Source organism: Plasmodium knowlesi, assembly GCF_000006355.2.
Source record: "Plasmodium knowlesi strain H genome assembly, chromosome: 11".
Lineage (NCBI taxonomy): Eukaryota > Apicomplexa > Aconoidasida > Haemosporida > Plasmodiidae > Plasmodium > Plasmodium knowlesi.
Window position 1 is genome coordinate 1,021,275 of NC_011912.2, and position 20,845 is coordinate 1,042,119.

Here is a 20,845-nt window from a genome sequence, read left to right on the forward strand (position 1 = left end):
AATGAATAATTAACAAAATGCAGTTCTCACGAATGACGCATTTACCCAATTGATAGTAGTCTTTTAAAAACAACACATACACAAATATCCTGGGTGGTAGTTCTTTTAATTAGGAGATGACGAAAAAAATATAAAAAGACAAATTTCGCAGAAAGGGGCAATGTAATGAATGCTGAAGGTGAGGCACGCACCGTTGCAAATATGCCCCTACTACGTACATGGGTACTCACTTGGGTGCACACATGCTTAGTCAATTCCGCTTATGCGCGAGAGCGAACCCCCCCGTATGGCATTCGCGGAGCGCCCCACAAGAACGGAAAATATGAGCAGCATGCAGAAGAAGCAATACACAAACAGGAGGGTCAAAAAGGAAGCTTGATAGGTCGGTATACTTAAGGAACTGAAAAATATGGAGTAGTCATACAATGCATGGAAGAGGGAAGAAGTGAATAGACATCCGAGGACGCTCAGCAAATTTGCAACACAACCTGTAAATATGCAATGGACAGGAGAAAAAAAATGAGAAATATAGACACCATTACACCCTTTTTATTTATATGCAAATGTGATTGTAATATCCAAGATGCACTTCTTTGCAGAGATGTACTGTGCACCTTGTAAAAATGCTAGCTATTTTTCTCCTATTTCTTAACCGTTCCTGCTTTTATGATTCACTCGCGAGGCAATATTGTAAGAAGCTACTCCGGAACAGCTCATGTGGAAGAGCACACAGATCAAATTTCTACATAGAGGGATTATAAAGAAAAAAAAAAATGAGCAGGAATGGTAAACGTAATAGGATAACCTACACTTGTAGGCATAGTCGTCTTACCTTAACACAATTATCGATAAGAAGTTCTGGCTTGTCGCCTGCGCAGCGTAAAGTAAGTTTTCGGTACTCGAAAATCTGATAAATTGGGGGGAGGAAGTGTTCACGAGAAAGAGGGTAAGAAATGGGGTACTTAACACATATATGGACTAAATAGATGGACAGCAGAATCAGTTGGCAATTTTTAATTAAAGTGAAAGAATAACCCGGCGGATGAGCACAAGGAAAAATATATATATTCCAGTATGTCATTTGCATAAATGTATCTGAATTTATCCACCCAGGTATCTTCCTTTTCTTCATGGTCTGCTTCATGTCCCTCTTGATTTAAGAAGCTCATGCTGTCAACGAGGGGTAATTCTAGATACTCATTTTTGCTTTTTTTCTCATTCATTTGAACAAAAAACATTGGAAGAAGTTTAGACACTTCCTCCACGTACGCCACTACCAGGAAGAAGTCTGCGGGTTGAGTATTCACACGCGGAAAAGCATATAAACGTATGGATATTATACGGTGTATATTTCTATGCCTGGCGGATTAACACTTCCTTCCTAGTGAATGGAGATAGCACAGTAGTACGCTCAAATTGGCCAATGCCGACGAACTTTTCATTTTTTTCCTTTATGCTATTCAAATTTATTCGCTATTTTTTTTTTTTTTCTTTTCTTTATTTCCTTACAAAAAAATACCACCACTGAACACATAAGAAGAAGAATCCCTCTGATGTCTTTCACAAAACATATGTAACAGAAATGAAAAAAAAATAAAGAAAAGATATATTCTAAGTTGCCCGCCAAAAAAACGGACAGTACAGCTCCGTACAATATCATTTCGACAGCATGCACAATTTGTATTCTTCTTTTTATTTGTCTTCCAAACCTGCGTGGAGGGAAAAATAAAAGAAAGTGTAATCTGTTTATATTTTCACATTCTATATGTGAGGGCACCGATGTGTCTTTTGGGAAATCCAAATGTGAAAGGAATAACATGGGATCTTTTCTTCTAACAGATATAGGTAAGCACAACTCGGCGAAAAGGATAGAAGTAAGCAGATGATTCCATTTTTTCCGATGGTGGCACAAGAATAAACTATAAAGAATAATAAAAAATAGATATAATAAAATAAGAAAGGAACAGTATGACCTAATGTTAAAACGCGGGGAGCTCATTCCAGCCCAACAAGGAGAGTGATGCTTATCCACAAATATATGAGGGGAATTGAAAAATTACTTATCAGAAATGTTATCGAGAAAAAGCAGTACATCAGACGCATACACCCCGAAAGGGAAATCCTCTCTATATTTTTTGATCCTCCTTCGCAGTAGTTGTTTGTCTACAATGTGCAGGGATGTTTTTGCGTAGGTAAGGAAGGGAATTAATGAGTAGCCTAAGGAGCGAACGCACACTAAAGCAATTTGTTAGTGGGCACTCCGTATTTTTGTTCAAATACCCATCGCTTAAACAAATTTTAGATGGCATAAAAAAGAAAAAAAAAAAAGACAACAAATAGGTGTCATTTTGTATATGTATAATGGTTTATTTATTATAACATTTATCCTTTTTTTTTTTCTTTCTTTTTAAAGACATTTGTTAACATTTAATAATCACTTTATATATGTATGGACTCAACACAGAACTACTAAAAATCTACATAGCGAGGAATTTAAAAATTCTCGCGCTGGCGTTCCTTTTCTTCTCTTTGGAAGTTGCATACGTGCCATATGCATATTTTCGAAAATGTTCCTGTTTACATACCAATTCCTCATAATGCATTTTAAAACGGATTGGGCGTGTAGACCTTTATTTTGAAAAAATTTTCAGTTTTTTTGCACGAGAATGGATAAATGAACAGAGAAGAGGGAATGCAAAAATGGAATAAGTTCTGCATCCTCATCATTAAAGTAGAGAGTAAAAATAGAAAATTAAATAAACGTAAAAAAAAATTTTAAATAAAGCATGCTAAAGCATGAGTGGAAGAATTATATGTCTATCTATATACACATATGAACAGTGCGAGTGAAATGCGTTGTACCTAGTGACACCTACACCTTGCCAAGCTGGCGCACTGTATATATATATATATTTTTTTTTTTGCGGGCCATACAAGTTGTGGTGTTAGTCCTGTTTGTTTTTACCATATGACATGTGCACACACACAGGAAAAAGAATCAATGTAGGGGAGAAATAGGACAAAGTGGGCGAAAAAATGGAAAAAAAGAAAAAAACCACGTTAATGCTCATTTCACGTTCACTTTGTACGTCTCTTCCCAAACAGTTCGCATTCTTTTTTTTTTTTTTTTTTTTTTTTTTTTGTTCTTGCGTATAAAAAAATGACAAAAAAAATACACCTATGTGAAGGTTACCGAATATGATTGTTAGTTTCGTACTGTTGGGGGACAGCGTGTCGAAACCATTCCAGACACGCGCTGGAACATTTTTTTTTTTAAAATTTTGTGATTATTTAGGGGTGATTCTTTGCAAGTTTAAATGATAGAACAGCCGAATGCATAGCAGGACAGAGACTACATATTCATTCTTTTGAGCCTTTCGATTTTAATGATTAGGAAAAGGATATTATACTTCCCAACAGACGGGTTATATATTAACAGCATGGGTCAGTACCTTAGGTGATCGATAGAGATAAAAATGGTTGGAAAGAAGAAAGAGAACAACGAAAAGTAAAAAAAGCAAAGAGAAATGTAAAAGAAGGAAAAAGGCATAAATGCCAAAATTTTCAATTCAACCTGGGGAGAACAATTATCTACCACCAAATGGGTCCAAACTAACCTCTATATCGTATTTTACTTGTGAGAATAATGTCACATGAACCATATTCTTATTTTGCAAAAACGTGGTGCGAAAATTTTCAGTTTTAAGGTAAATTCTGTTCAGTTGTGCCTCTCTCCCATAAAACCAAAAAAGGGCAGGAATTGGGGGTAAAATGAAAAGGAATGAAATGAAATATACATATGTTTATACACGTGTTTGCGGCTAATATGCCAATATGGCTTATCCACAATTCAATTCGATGTGATTTTGTGACACATCACTTTCATTCCGCCTTTTCTTTTGCAGCTCCGCGTTGCGGCGTACTACCGTACGTTGTATGGTTCCTTACGTACAGAACATAAAGCTGTATGACGAATTGCCCCCTCCGCTCATCTTGGAAAGTTGAACAATATATGTATATGTATATTTAATTAAAAAGAAAAAAAAAAAAAAAAAAAAAAAAAAAAAAAAAAAGGTAAAACATGTTAAGATTCGCGGTGAAGAAAAATATATGCTATACATGAAAAGGAGTACTTTGAAAATAATTGTCACAATTGGGGGATGCCAAAAAACGCTTTCTCAATAATATATGCGCCGCAGGTTTTTGTCAAACAAAAGGAAGCATTTTATTTCTGCTAGATATGGATTCATTGATTATTTTTACTCTTCAGTAAAATTCGCTAATTTTGATAAAGGTGCTTTTAAAGCGCGTACGCGCACAACTGCTCGTATAGCACGCGTACATATATATATATATATATATATATATATATATAATATATATATACATATAATGTAGCGTATATAATGAATATAATATTATTACTTTATATATATATATATATAAAATGTACCATTATATGAACGCAAGTTCTGCGCAAATTCTGTGCCTAATGCTTTTTTTTATCATTACATAATTTTTGCTTTTATACGGCGCCGTTCAAATTCGCTTTTTTTTTAAAACGCTTAGCCATTTTTTTTTTTTCATGTCATGCTTTTTTTTTTACCCGGTTATATTTTATTTAAATCATTTACTACCATTGAAGGTTAAAAAGAAAAAAAAAAAAAAAAAAATTTTAGGTCGAACAATTTTTTTTAAAAATACATAAAAATAGCTATAAAAATATATTTATAAAATGATTGGGAAAAAAATTATGAGAGTAAAAATAAAATTTAATAAATAATCCTAAGTTGTTCTGCTTTCCTTTTTATAAAGGTTTTTCATGTTTTAATGAAAAAATGACAAATTTACATATTACCATTTTGGAGTGACATTATATTTTGCCATATTTTACTTTTTCATTTTTCTGTACAATAATATATATCAACGTTACTTTTTATATACCTTTTAAATATTTGTTTATCTCGTTCGCGTGTTGACCAAGATGGGGATCTTCTTAAATCTAAATAAAAGCGTTTACGCTAACTGTAAATCGTATGTGTATAAGAGTGGTGGACATTCGCTACTCGATAACATTTTTGATGCTTACTGGAATCTCTGCATCAAGCTGGTCCCCAAGGTAATGCAGCCCCCCAGACCCTCCGCCTTCCAGATTCACTATCGAGTCGTCTGTTGTGTACATGCGTTTGTTCTTTGGTGTAGTAACTATTATGTGACTAACTCCCATTCTTTTATCTATAATCATACTCCCAGTATGAGCAATTTCGTACATTTTCATTTCATCGCATTCCTTGCCCTCCTTCCCCCACCCCTTCCTTTTTTTAGTCAGTAACAGCTAATTTTTTGACACTCCTAGGATTCTTATGCTCCACGGTGGCTTTTTTTCTTATGTACCTTTTTGACCTGTCCAACAAGAAGAATGATTACATATACTTATACATAGCCTTCTTTTTGTTCCTGTACCAAGTAAGACTCCATCGATTTCTGCAGTACAGCAATGAAGCCATTTTTTCTGAACAGAGATAGACGACCTACTTTGATTCTCCAACGCATGCCCCCCCCACCCATACATGGCTAAATTTTTGCGCTCACAATTTCCTTTCCCTGTAGACATTCGATGCGCTAGACGGAAAACAAGCAAGAAGAACAAACACGAGTTCCCCCTTGGGGCAACTGTTTGACCATGGATGTGACTCCATAACATCGGTATGCGCGTGTCTCCCTTTTTAGTGATCAGACACAACGCTTTTGTATTGCCAATTAAGTCGCCTTCTTACCTACTGATTATTTTATTACATTTTTTATCACTTAATTCCTTGCTCCTCACCACTCATCTGCATCTTTTCTTTTCTTTTTTTTCCTCTTCAGTCCTTGTTCATTTTTATTGTTGGAAAAGGAGCGAGCATTCCAAAGGGATTACTTTTCTTTGCAGTAAATACAAAATTGGATTAAGATATATAGGAACATAAATAAATAAAATGAAAAAAACGCATGTGCAAGCAGAAATACAATGTCTACCTTTTGATTTCCCCTATTTTTATCATTTGCAGCTATTGTCAGCAGTCCAATTACAAACGTTCATGTTTTCTTGGATGGAACATTATACAAAGGTTTACAACACGTCCTTGGGTTCCATGGGAATCACAGAATCACATGTCATGGTAAAAAAAGGGGAGGGGAAAAAAGAACAGTGAAATAGGAGATGTGTTTTATTTGCATTCATGAGTTCTTCATATTTACATACATATTTGTATTGTTGCCAATTTTACTTCCTTTTTTGAAGGTTATAACGGTGTGCATTCTTCGCGGATTAAAAGGAGCGGCATTATTTAACAAGACAACACTGAAAGATTTATTACCAGGAAGCCTTCGGTTCGAACATATAAAATGGAAGAAAAAAGAAAAGAAAAATCCCTATCTGCTTAATCAAAAAGATTCATAATTTGCTTTAAACAACTTCTATATACATCATTTCCCCCCCTTTTTTTTCCTATTCAGCTCCCTTTTTGGAAAAGCTGCCTTAAGCATAAAACTCACCCACCTTATTGTAATCCCGGTGTTCTTTTTGTAAGGAAAAAATGAGGAAAACTTGTCCCGTTTGATTAGGGAATATTTGTGAACAATAACAACCAGTACCCGTGCATATGATTCCCAAATATGAGCATCCGCCGAAAGAACTCGCTTCGAGTTGTGCGGCAATATGGCACGAGTTTGTCAACTTTTACAAATTGTTTACTTTTTTTTTTTTTTTTTTTCCAGCCTTATACTCACCATCGCGAGAAGCACCTACATGGGATTGCAGACGGCTAAGAAAAAGAGAAAAGAAGCCACAAGTGAGTTTCAATCATCGAAACGCGCATCTTATGATTACGTTATATATGAGTTACATATAAATGCGTTGTAACGGATTCCACCATTTTGTTTTAAAAATTTTGAAATTTCCCTCTCCCTCATTTCCCCCCTTTTTTTTTTACAGTCCAATTGGTGTTCTTCTACATCTTCATGTTGTTGCAGTACTACTTTTACCAATCAAGTAAGAAGCAAAGTGAAAAAAATGAAAAGGGATAGAGCAATGGGAAAAAAAGTGGAGCAAACGAAGGCCATGTTTTTACGGCGAAAATTAATAGAGTTTTAATATTAGCTCTCATTAATTTCCCCCCACTCTTTTGCACAGAACTGTTACTCATGTGTGTTTTCCTTTTTTTTTTTTTTTTTCTTTTTCAGCCTTAACTGTCAAGAATGAACTCATTTGCTACATAGTGATAGCACTGTTCTCGGCCTTCTACACTTTGCACATGAATATGTCCACCGTATTAAAGGTAATTTTATGGACACTCATAGTGTGTATATATGCATATATATATACGCACATTTGCATGTGTGCATTATTTGAAACCATTTCTCTCAACCTAGTGCCTAAAAAACGGAGCTGCGGCAATAAGCCACTATATGCCATAATTACATTTCATGGTTAATACGTCTTCATTTGTCACATATATATTTTTTTTTTTTTTCTACCTTCACTTCGCAGACCAAAATGGATTCCTTCCCTATCCCCATCATCTTCTACTATCTATGCATTATTTTGCTATTCATGAAGCGCCGATTCAACCATCACATTTTAAAAATGGCCGTTTTTAACGAAGCGTACATATTATATTACATGATGGTATTCGGATTCGTTTACTTGTTTGATTATGCGTACACCATAATAGGAAATATTTGCAAGGAGCTCAACATCACCTTTTTGTTCAACAAGAAGAAAAAAATAATGAGCGGAAAATGGGCATAAAAATGAATAAGAATAAAAAGTAGTGAATATTAACGAGCTTTTTTTCTTATGCGTATTTTACAGATATATGACCCACCCAATATATGTGCACTTTATGCTAACCTTTTTCTTTTTGGCTTTTCCAACCCATATCACAAGTACTTATGTGTGCACATATATGCATGCATATATATATAAATTTTTAATGTACACCTTTTTAAATTTCACCTTTTTTTTTTTTTTTTTTTTTTTTCTTTTAACCTACGTGTTTTTTGAAATTGGCACAAAAGGGAATAGTTACATTTAGCAATATGCCTACTTCACAGTGTTTATAAATTGTATATGTATCTATGTCGTATGTGCGTGTGCATGTGCGGCTGGATCTTAAAGAAATAAATGAAAGTGATTATTGCCAAAAAAAAAAGACGCTTCATTTCTCCACCTGGTTCATTTTATTTGTTGCCGCATGAGTAGTTATTATTATTATATATATGTACGTTGTGCTGTCCAAACCATGTCATGTGTGTATGTATGTGTATGCGCACAAACGTATGCATATATATATGTATTTATCCAAATTTTACATCACCATTAACTCACCCTTGAAATAAGAAAATCATGTCGTGAATCAGTAATTCTCAAATTTTATCAACCGTTCCGAAATGACGTGTTACATTGTGCGCTTATTATGGTAATGATAATTCTTCGCACATTCTTAGCTCAACAGGGCGAAGCGGGAGCACCACTGTCCCTATGAACAACGCATTTTCCAGCTCCTCATTTTCGCCACAGTGGAGTGTGACGTATGAGTAGCACTTGTACCATAAACAGGTTGAACAAATGAGCGGCCCCTTTTTCCGAACAATTTCTAATCACCTTTCTTCTACAGGTGCGTGTTAATTCATTATGCACATGAATAGAAATATTCGTTTGGTTCGGTTTGCTTTATTTTTTATTCTTATGGTCTAAATTTTAAGCAAGATGAAAAGAAAAAGAAAAAAATATATATATGTAACGTATGGCACATGGCATAGAACACACAATATGCGATACGCAACACATAGGATCTGCTCACGGAAGAGTCACATTGTGCTATAACAATGGAAAATATACACAGTGCTATAAATTCACTGAAATATTATTGAAAGGGAAAAACAAAATAGGAGGAAATGAAAGACAAACGTGGGTAGATTCTCTTGAGAGAGGGGGGGGGAGGAAGTATTTTCTCAAGGAAGTGGAAATTCAAATGATAAAAAAACATGTACTTAATGATGCTTGCAGCGTCACACCATTAGATGTAACTTTACGCGCGTGCAGACGAGCGTGCATTTATGCAGAGTAAATGAAAATGTGTCACCGTTTTATAATTTGTCATTTAATTAAAAAGGATTACTCGAAAAAAAAAAAAAAAAAAAAAAAGAAAACAATTATAAAAAATAATAATAAAACAATAATAATATGTGGAGGCAAAATACACAAGACAGTTCAAAATGGTGTAAAAAAAAAAAAAGGGCATGTAGTAGCAAGTTTAAATGGGTCATTCTGGGGTTGTTCCATTGAACGAAACTCCCTTGTTCTCAATAGTTGTACCGTTAAGATTGTCGCTATTCTTGTTAAAACCATTTTTATCGTCTACGTTGTTATTTAAGAATACTTTATCTGTTTTAGTGCTGCTGGCACCGTTGGTATTGTTTTTGTAACTTTTTAAATATATTCCATTATCTTCCTTTTCGTACCTCTTATCCTTGTCCTCCTTTCCATTCTTGTCCTCCTTGCCATTGTTCTCATCCCCATCGTCGGTGCGATACTTGGACCCCACCCCCGAAGGGACATAACCCAAATCGTCATTGTTAATATCATTGAAACTGAAGGCAAAGTCGGTTAAATGGGGATCCAAGAGAACCTTAATTTTACTATACAAATCTGCAGCCGAAGGTCTGTCGGCTGGGTTTGGCTTGGACATTTGTAGCATCAAAATGTACCATGGATTTAAATGAATTTTCACATAATCGGGAACGGCATAATAATTCCTAAAGTCATTTAGCCGTTTGTATCTTTCCATTATTGTATTAAATCTTGGACAAAGCAACTCTAGTAATATTAGCGCAGCGCTGTATATGTCTGCCTTTTCATCACATAGGGCACCTCCCTCTGGGGCGGTATATCCTGGAGTACCTATAATTTGTCCTTTCAATGAAATTTGGCTAGTTATGGTATTATGATTAATATCCGTGTAAATATTATCCTTAAATGTGTCTATATTACTTAAATCCTTTTCCCTTTTTTTCTCTTCAATAAATCTCACTAATCCAAGATCCCCAATTTTTAACGTGTACGTATCTGGATCCACAAAAATATTTTCTGGTTTTAAGTCTCTGTGAATAAAGCACGTGGAATGGATATCCTTCAAGCCTTTAATGAGCTGCTTAAACAAATCAAACTCTAGCGGGTGGTTCATATTTTTATCTCGGTAGGTAAAATGCAGAGGCTTATCACTTCTTGTTGATCTATCTAACCACTTACGTAGTGTGTAGCCCTTGCAGAGCTCCATTTGTAGTAGCAGTACAATGGAAAATTCTGGTGCCACAATTTTTTTCTTATAACTTTTTACTCTGTCGGCGTTTTCCTTATTAGCTAATTCATCTTCATTTTTTTCATTCTCCTCATTTTTTATTTTTTCCTTATTTTTATTATTAATATTTTCTTTTTTCTGATTATGCTGGAATGGTTTGCTCCTAGCAAGGGGCTCCTCTTCCTTGCATTTTTTCCTTTTCTTCATACCGTTTTCCTCTTCAGTATATTTTTCCTTCGTGCTTGTTATCAAAAGGTTGTCCATTGCGGGATTTCTGATTCGATGTATTTCTTCTCCTCCTGTCTTTGAATCATTATCCGTATCGTCGTAACGATCGCTGCTTTGATGGTTGTTCACCCCGCTTTGCGGTGATTCTGGCTGCTCATATTTTCCTTTCTCTTCGTCGTCGCCCTGAGCGGTTGGCGTTACACCCACTTGAAGCTTGCCAGATGGTGCATCCTTTTGGTTCATCTCGTCATCGGTGCGACTGCTAGGATGAGAGATTTTTCCATCCGAGTCTACTTCCTCAATATGTACGCTCGGTTCATCATTGTCTGCGAAAACTACCAAGTCTCTATCTTCCTCACTTAAATAGCCACAACCAAAGGGATCGTACTCTTGAAAACTTGAGTTGAACGAAACAGGATTGAATTTATCTTGCGCAGTGGAATGCCTGTCATTTCTTCCCTTCCGATGTTCATTTTGTTTTTCCCTGTATATAATTTTTTTCTTCTTTTTTTTTTTCTTCTTCTTATTTTTAGCATTAGCATTGGTGTAAATATTATCAGAAAAGTTTTTGTCGCTAAGAAATCTTTTTCTACCCCCTTTTTCATTTCTCTTCGAATTCAGTCCATCATTATCACTGTAAAACGTTAAGCTCCTTTCATTCTTCTTCTTAATAACTTTTTTAAAATTTTTCAAATCGCTTTTTTTCCTTTCCCAAGATGATAACTTTTCATAGCTAAGAAGGCTATCGCTTTTTTTATTTTTACTGTACATTTTTTTAAATGAATCTTTGTTCTTTTTAACTAAGTTTTGTATTTCCTTGGGCATAACATGCATGGGAAGAAACTGCGGCTCTTCACACCACCAAGTGTAGTACCGGACAACATGCTTACTGTAAATATCTCTATTGGCTGCAATTTCGCGAAAGTATCTTCTGGAACTCACATTATCCAAGGAACTCACTTTTAAGTAAATAAATTTTACAGCATATGTTGGGGACCCTGGTTCCAGACGATGTGACACTTTATACACCGACCCAAATCCACCCTGACCAATAAGAGAAATATTTTCGAACGTTCTCATAAATCTTCCATTTTCTAAAAAATCAGCCAGTGGAGCATCATACGGAATGTGGGATCTTTGTATTATGGATAAATTTCGTGCACTGGAACTTTTATTATTTATTATTTCATTATTATTTGCAAGGTTCTCTAATTTGCTCTTCATCGGGGTGCTCTGCTTATGCGTGTTAATAGTATAGCCATTTCCACTATCGGCATGCTTTCCGTATTTGTTCTTGTTTTTTTTTTCCTCAGTTGTTTTATTCTCTTCATTTAGATGTTTCTTCGTCAGTGTTTTTTTCCCTGAATTGTTCATATGTTCAGTGTGGCTATCTTCATCCTTCTTCGAATGGTCCGAATGTGTGTGGTATTCGTTACTGCTCTTACTGTAGGTATGGCCTTCTGTTTTCGGGTTAACTACTTCCGTTTTGTTTATTTTGAGAAGGTGATCTACTAGGGAGTTCTTTTTCATAAATTTCTTATTAAAGTTGGTAAGGAAATTTATAAAATCGCCCTTATCGAAATCTTTTTCGTTTATGTGTTTTTCCTTCATGCGGTTATGCTTCTTATCCTTCTCATTATCTGTATAGTTTTTTTTGTGATATTTGTTTCCTAATTTATAGCTACTTCTAACCCTTTTTTTTACAACGAAGGATTGCTTATCAGAAACATCTTGAGATGCAGCCCTTCTTCTATACGTATAGAACATATTTTTCCCAGTGATATCTGATTTTATGGTTTCCTTCGATTTGCTTCTTCCAGGATACTTGGTGGACATATTGGGCAAGCTATATTTTGAAGAGCCACCCCAGTAGCTCTGTGAATGTATGTTATACATCCCTTCATTTATATCATAAAATTTGCTATCACTATCGGAGTCTCTAGCATGTTTCGCTAGAATGTCAATTAGGGTAGGTTCCTGCTCTAGTTCTTTCAACTTACTGGCTATCTCCCTTTTCATATTAATGTTTAATTCGATTTGTGCTAAATCGTCGTAATTGTTTTCCCCTAAGGAATTTTTCAGCCTCATACGCTCATCGTGTAACAGACGGTATCTTAACTTTAGCAGATCCTTATCCCGCGCATAGTCATCATAATCTTTCAACTTTTTCTTTTTCATAATTACCTTACTGCTGCTAGTGTTATTGTTTTTTTTTTTCCTAAATATTCTATAGATGAACACAAAGGGGACTACGAATATCAGCATAATTGCATAGAACATGTTCCAGTACCACCCCTTCCTGTATTTCAACGTTGACACTTCTTTAAGTTCTTGGTTTCGTGAATAACCAAAGTTCTTCTTTCTCCTCTTTACCAAAAAATTTGCATTATCAGCTATCATGTGGTCCACATCATCATTTGGGAGGTTAAAATCTCGGTGGTTATATGCGAATGCATTTTGTATGACTCGATATAAATTGGACAATAACAAACAGTCATCCTGACTGACGTAATTGTTAAATATCTTGTCCCATATGTTCAGCATGGAACAGTAGTCGAAGCATATTTCGTTTTCTTCGAAATACATGTCGATAAATTTATTTACGTATTCACAAATGTGGATGGGTCGTCCCGCCGCTGGATGACCAAACCCATGGCTTCCACCGAGACTACCACTAAAACCGCGACTAAAAGTGTCACTAAAAATGCTACCATAATCGCCCCTATAACCACCCATATGGTCACCCATGTAATTTCCCGTACCAGCGTCGTGGTAACGCGAGTAACTCAGGTGCTTGCTACTATCCACACCGGGCAAATAAAACAGAAACTCTTCCTTCGTCTTGTGATACTCCCGTATCAGCCCCTTCATCTTGTATATATAATTTATAGGTACCTTCTTATTCCTATCATATATAAAAATTATGTTGGATAGAAGGTACCGTATATCCTTCTCGATGGAAGTTATGCTTACCGATATGTTATTCAATCTGTGCAATAATTTCTTCCCATAATTTATATTTTCATCAAAATTACAAAAGGTTTTCTCATCATAGTTCTTTGCAAAATGGCTAGACGAAAAGGGGAGAAGGAGAGTGTTTTCCTTCTTAAAATTTAAGGCATTGTAACTGAATCCCTTTATATTATTATAACCCGGGTACATTTTGCTATTCTGCTTCATTATCACGTCTAGGGTGAAAATGTTTGATGCACGTTTATATCTGAGCGCAAAAACGGAGGACACCGCCTCCGAGAAAATAAAAATTTTAGATTTTACATTTGATCCCTCTTGGTTCATTCGTTTCCTAACTCCGCTTCGTCGATCCACCGGTTCATCGGGCCTGCCATGGGCAACCTCATCAACCAGGTCATCCACAGGCACGGCACTCTCCACCCTGTGTTCACCATTCCTCTCCAGGTAATCCACGCCCTCCTCTGGCTCACTATGTACATTCTTCCGAATGCCATACGCCTTTATCATTTTGTCCATTTCCTGGGGCCTGAGTATTAGCTTATTTCCCACAATTTCGATAAGGGAATTGATGAATGTCGAATCTTGTTTATGACTATCCGTTATGAAAATCGATCCAACATCGACCCAAGTTGTTATCCATTTCTGTTTCAGTGATTTTTCATCCACAGCTTTTATAATCCACTTAACTATGCTTATTTGCAGTTGTCTCTTCTTCGTTTTTCTTCTTCTCTTTTTTTTTTTTCTTTTTTTTTCTCTTTTATTTTTCATTATTGTAATGTCCAGGAGGTTATTGTTATTATGCGGATATCTACTTAGTGAACTGCTTCTGTTCAAACTCATGAGGAGCTTTTTGATTAGAACCTTTTTCCTTTCCCGTAGATTGTTTCGCACAGCCTTTAAGGGGTATTTCCCCTTTTCGCCCATTCCTTCCTCATTATACTTGTTAACAATACTATACTTACTTTTTGATGTGTATCCGTAAAAATCGTTTCCCTCTAAGTATTTATTCAGTGCATCGGTCGATTTCAGCAGGGTGCTATCTTCCTCATGACCAAAAAATGGCTCATTGGTCTTGACCCCATGGCTAACGTTCATGATGCTCTTGTTATGAATGCCCGCTCCTCCTACTACTTCGTCCTTTATGGCGTCATTTTGGTATTCACCTGGGGAGAGTTCCTCATCGTTTGCACTGCGTTCTTCGTAACCAGGGTAATCATCAAACTCATCATCAAACTCATCATCATCACCATGCTCATCATCCGCGTGTGCACGTTCAGGTTCGCCTCCCTCATTGGTGTGTCCGTTCAGATCATCCAACTCCACGGTATACTCATTCTGCAGTAATTCTTCTTGCCTTTCAGTGGGGTTACTCTTTACAAATTCCCTGTTCCTGTTGGGTAGTGTTTTTTTCTCCTTTTTTATGAGCAGATTTTCCAGATTTTCATCGTATTTTTTTATGACCTCCCCTGTGTCATAATCCAAATTAACGATGCTGGAATGTCTGGAACCCATAAAAACGATATTAGGAAAAAGTGGCGATTTGAAGGGCGAATTATTGACGACATCCTTGATGTTAATATTTAGTGGCATGGCTTCATTATTTTCATTTATATAAAATAAATCTCCACTATAATTTGAAAGCAATCTTTTTGTTATATTTTTATTTCTCTTCAAATTTTCCTCATGGGGAGTTTTTTTCTTCTCCCTGTTTTTGGTTCCATTTTGCATAACTCTCTCTTCCCCTTTAAATTTGTCATTTTGGGATACACTTAATTTTCTCATATCGAAAAAATTATTGTAATGTAGTTTCTTCATTGCTCTCCGTTTTAAATCATCATTTATATTGTGTTTATTTTTTGCTACGACATCTTTAAATGGGAGATCATACCCCGCTTCATTCCTAATCGACTTGTGTGAGGTTCTTCCCTTTTTGTTCTGATCAATGTTTATGTGGTCCTGGATATTTTTCACTACTTTATGTTTCCAGTAGTATGTCCCATCAGTTGAAACTTTGTATAAAAACCCAGAAGTATCCAGAACTATCAAGTCATATATAAATATCGTCTCATCATATTTATACTGCCCATAAAAATATTTATCTCTTTCATATTTTGTTAGATTACTTTGATTCCTATGTATGCGTCCCTCCTCTTCATAAGGGAATAGGATATTTTTATTCTCCAAATTGTTACTTCCTGGGAAGGCATTCATACGTTTGTTTAACTGCTCATCTTTTACAATAATTATATCATTTTCCTTCTGCACGGTTTCAGGGCTAGTGGGTTCTTGATTTTCTTTATTGCTAAACAGGGCGTTCGCGTCTTCTTCCTTTTTACACATAATCAAGTTGGACTTCTCCTTTCCTCCCGCAGATGGCTGCTTCGCTTCAGATGTATCGAAATGGTATGGTCCAGGCTTAGTGGGATGATTGCCGGGGGAGTCCACATGACCCTTTTTACTTACACTTATGTTTTGGTATGTGCTCCCCATTTTTCTATTGAGTATTTCCCCTTTAAATGACTCACCGTTAACTTCTTCCTCCAACATCCTTTTCAAAATAGTTCTTCTTCTACCTGAGGGAGAAATACCATACACAGGGGGTCGACAAAGCAAGGCATCTGCATATTCACTTTTGAATTCATCGGAGTTACTCATTTTATCACGCCGTTTGTGTATCTTGCGGTTATCTCTTTTCAAGCGTATCTGACGGACGCGAATGTTATTGACGGGATAAGGGTAACCTTCGTCTTCATATAAATTGGGATCATATGAGTTACTACTCTCATATGTGTTCCCATTGTGGGAATATTCGCAGCTGTTAATACAACTGCGGTAGCTGTCTGCAGATGAATCGCAAACAGATTTGAACAAATCGTTATTCTCATGATCGTCATACAAAGTGGTAGTCCTTCCATTGGGAGTGGTAGAAGTGCATAATAACTCATCCACCCTGGGAGAAGAACTCCTGCTATGTAGACGCATGGTCCCATTCGCTCTTCCCTTCTGATGCATATGGTCATACGGTTGAATTTTATTTTTCATACATTTATAATTGTCCATGTTTGTCAACCGTTCTATGCTAACCATTTTCTCGAAAATATTTTTTATGTTGCTTAAAATCGTATCATTTATTTTCTTTTTAAGTATATAATTTTCGGCATTTTCTTTGCTAAATTGGTTGCTCCTTGATTCAGAGGGTGCACATCGATCTTTCCTTACCTTCTTCATATTGACATGAAAACGGGTATGCGGGCCATGCAGACCATGCGGATAATATACACTATTCCGAAGGTCCTCATTTTCATTATTGTAACTGTCTCTTGGTATCATTTCGACATGGTCATATCTCTCATCATTATCATCATTAAGTTGACTTTTTGTTTTCAAATAATTATAATAACTCATTCTGATGCATATAGTGTCATATTTCTCATCATGCGTATATGCTTAAATATTTTTATCTTATCTATGTATATAATCCCTTAGTGAGATATTAACAACAATGGGACAATTTCTGTTCCTTATTGTGACATTCTTCACTTATGGACAATTGTGCGAATATATTTTTTGGGGAGGGGAAAAGAAATTCCAACACATTCAAAATTTGTACAATTTTTGTGCAAATTTAAATCAAAATTTACTCAATTTATACAAGGTAATTAGAAAAAAAAAAAAAAAAAAAAGAAATTGACTGGACTTTTCTTAGTGTATCTTCCTTGTGTTCTTCCCTTCTTTTTATAATTTTTACGCATTCAAAAGGGGAACCCCTTTATGTTTGCTATGTTTAACACACTGCTTGAGAGATGAATATATTCTCATTCCACAGGACATGTACGACTCGTAGTACTTCTAAGAATTTCTCAGTTTGTCTGCTAAATTGCATATATGGGTATGAATTTATTTCTGCGAAAATATTGATGCCTTTTTTTTTTCCCCTATATATATATTACACACATTCGTGTGATGATCCCAAAGTCAGTTCTTTGTGAGAATGTTTTATTACGCCTTACATGAACATTTTATTCCTTAAAATGCATACAAATATCGCAAACGTAGCCTTTTTCTCCGTTCAGCTACTTCTTTGCACGTCTATGTTATTCCTCATACAGAAGAAAAAAAAAAATTTCGATCTGTTGGAAAATTTTCTTCTTTATGAACAATTTATTCCTTAGGACAATACAGAAATGAAAAACATACGTGTCATATGGATTGAGAAAGTGTTTTTTCTTTTATGCGTCTTTATGGAGAGCAGAAAGAATGGCTAAAACGCTATGGCCCATAATAACTCGGTTATTTATTTTACAGCATAGTGTACATTATGATAACCGCTTCATAACATCTTTCCATAAGACCTTTTCGACGTTTCTTAGAATGAAAAATTCGCTTCCTCCTTCTGTCTTTCGCCAATTATCTGCGTATACAAATGGGTAATTGTTTTTTTAATACGAACACATCTCTCCTTTCTCTTGTGTGCTACTACGTTGCTCTTTTTTCTCTTACAATAATTAATTTCTTTATGAATAAAGAAGAAATGGGTTGATAGTACTCAAAAAGAGCTTTCGCTGATGGAATCCTACCAAGGTATGAATGGCTCCTTTTTTTTTTTTTTTTTTTTCCTGACAAATGTTTCTGGTGCTATCTTTCTCCAATTATGCAATAATGTAATAACTGTGTATGGTAATCTATGTACAATTTTTGTTTTGCTATGGTTATTATACTGAAATAACACTTCCGATGGGATAATGTAGTTTTCCCTTGTTAATACATCATCATACATGTGTTAAAATTTGCTAAGAAACATTCTATATACATTTCTTCCTTTACACAGTGGATTTTAGGGTGGAAAGGAAATCAACATAAAATAAAAGAACTTTTTTTTTTTTTTTGGGGGGGGGAGGGGAAAATTCTAATTAGTCCTTCTATTTAATGTATACTCTACATTGATTTTTTTACGTTCCTTTAAATATTTTATGTAAAAGTATGAGAGTTCTTTTAAAGGAAAAAATACGTATATGGATTAAGCGGAGGTATATATATATATAACTCGGCTGTATTAATGGGCAAGGGAAAATAAAAAAAAAAAAAAATACTGCTCAGTGGCTGCTTATCAAAAAGGTGAATGTGTTTTTTTTTCTTTTATGTTTAATATACATTTCCAAAATGTGAGCAAAAAATGAAGAAATAATGTTTCATCCTGTTATAATTAAATGATCCATTTTTAAAATATAATTGCCAAAAAAAATTAATGCTTACCTTGGCCTTTACTCTTTGCATTTAATTTTGTACAATCAATCATTCACTCAATCTGCAAACTCATTCGCGCCAGCCTTTTCCAATTTTATTTTTTTCATATTTTGTGCAACAGCCCATATATTCTTGCTACTTGCGGAATTTGTTCAATTCCCTTTTACAAGAAAATTTTACCAAAAATAATTTTTTCTCATTAAGCTCCTGTGCACTAATTATGCTTCTTACTACTGAGACAAAAAAGTAGCGGAAAGTAAAAGGAAACGATTTCCATATATATGCAAATATGCTGCATATATATAATACATAGCACGTATAAGTTATATAAGCACAGGGTGCGTATATTGCTTTCGTTCATTTCTAGCAAATATCGTGCGCGTAAAAATTTAAAGGCTAAGAAGAAAAACATCACAGTGCAAAATGGATAAAATGGAAATAATTTAAAATGTATGCTAAGTGAAATAACGCAGTAAAAAAAAAATATATATATTTCCTTTGCCCTTATATATCCATGCAGAATAACATGACACTTCAAAAGAAAACAGTGTATAATTATTTACTTTTACAACGCTTATGTACAGGCACCTGCATAAGATTTACGTGTATCACTTTTTTCTTGTTGGATTTGTGACACATGGAAATAAAGGCGACGTACATGGAACAAATAAAAACGACAAAAAAGGGGAAATAAGGAAAAGTTTACAAGTATATTATGTTGCGTTGAAAGGCTTGAGGAATTTTCGTTAACAGGCGCTATCATCGCTGATACAAATATGCTTCCACGTAACGCAATTGAAAATTTCTATAAAGATACATCCCTTCTTTTTCTTTTTTTGCAAAGTGTATGGCGACTTTAAAATAATTTTCTTTAAAGGGCGCATATGTACACTTTTTTTTTTTTTTTTTTACAGTTTATATAATTATTTAATGGTCCTGTTTACATTCTGGTGTAGACCCTGTGCTATGTGGCATTCGCATTTACTATAAAGCTGCAAAAAGTAGGGACAAATATAAAAGAAATACATGCTCCACATGAGCGTTCTTTACCCCCGGCAACAACTTTTAAGACCATTTAAAAAACGCATAAATTTTGCTAAACTTGCATTTAATGACCACTCACTAAATTGAACAGAAGGAAAAAAGTTGCAGCGTATTTCCGATGTGCTCCATGTCTTTTTAAAAGAACCACATAAATTTTTTACCACTTCGAGTCATATGTTTAAGGAAAAAACATTTTTTTTTTTTTTTTGTATATTTTTCCCGCGTGCATCATGAAGAAATTTTGTTTAATTTTTCTTTTTTTTAATTTTATAAAAAAAAGTATACATGTCGAGCTCTTCTCAAATGTTTTAATCACCACTACAACCTCTTTAATGAACTGTTCTTATGTCCGTAAGGTATTTCTCATCTGTCCTCCATTGGATGAGGTGAAAAGGAATTTTTAAAAACGTTAAAACTGTAGTTAAGCAGAATGCTTGGCAGTTTGTTCTAATTTTTCCCCGAATAAATGGAAAAAAATTGCATATACAAAACATAAAATCGCGTTTTGACAACATATCACCATATAACATAACATCTCACCTTTTCGTAATGTTCAAGTTCTTTTGTTACTACTTACATCCATCAACGATTGGTTGGTAACAATCATTTAATCTACTGAATGACTTAAATATTCCTGCACCCAGAAAGGGAAAATATCAATTCGGATTTTACAATTGGTTTTATACGCATGTAGTAATATTTGCACGTGTGCCACTTTTTGCACAGAACATATACATCCAAGTAGACGAGGACAGCGTCTGTCTATGACAGCGAAGAATCCTTTACGCTCTAAGCATTGGTTCATTAGTGCCATTACATCGGCATTTCTGCGCCTCTTTTAAGTTGGCAAAGCAGATTTATTTTTACAACAAGGGCATCGTCATTTCGTAGTTTTACAAAGCGCCATGTGCTTACAACTTAAAATATGCTCTTTAATTAAACTGTGCGGAACGTAAAAGTGAGACACATTTTTTCTTAACATATCTCCCTTTCGAACAATCTGCGCTCATCGG

At 35.0% G+C, this 20,845-nt stretch overlaps 3 protein-coding genes across 3 annotated transcripts; 1 reads left to right on the forward strand and 2 right to left on the reverse strand.

Annotated features, from left to right (window-relative positions):
* Positions 1–246: 246 nt before the first annotated feature.
* Positions 247–2,603, reverse strand: PKNH_1121400 (protease, putative; the record flags this gene model as incomplete). The annotated part of the gene is made up of 8 exons (XM_039114134.1): positions 247–488; positions 654–742; positions 833–907; positions 1,036–1,288; positions 1,510–1,709; positions 1,838–1,919; positions 2,061–2,163; positions 2,586–2,603. The coding sequence occupies 8 exons, from the start codon at positions 2,601–2,603 to the stop codon at positions 247–249; spliced, it is 1,062 nt and encodes a 353-aa protein (XP_038969754.1).
* Positions 2,604–4,984: 2,381 nt separating this feature from the next.
* PKNH_1121500 (choline/ethanolaminephosphotransferase, putative) lies at positions 4,985–7,792 on the forward strand (the record flags this gene model as incomplete). Its single annotated transcript, XM_002261356.1, has 11 exons — positions 4,985–5,119; positions 5,326–5,466; positions 5,611–5,706; positions 5,869–5,931; positions 6,051–6,161; positions 6,284–6,372; positions 6,499–6,567; positions 6,760–6,833; positions 6,977–7,033; positions 7,225–7,319; positions 7,532–7,792. 11 exons carry the CDS (start codon positions 4,985–4,987, stop codon positions 7,790–7,792), a joined length of 1,191 nt encoding a protein of 396 aa, XP_002261392.1.
* A 1,516-nt stretch (positions 7,793–9,308) lies between these two features.
* On the reverse strand, positions 9,309–16,949 carry PKNH_1121600 (eukaryotic translation initiation factor 2-alpha kinase, putative; the record flags this gene model as incomplete). Its single annotated transcript, XM_002261357.1, has 1 exon — positions 9,309–16,949. One exon carries the CDS (start codon positions 16,947–16,949, stop codon positions 9,309–9,311), a length of 7,641 nt encoding a protein of 2,546 aa, XP_002261393.1.
* Between the last annotated feature and the right edge of the window lie 3,896 nt (positions 16,950–20,845).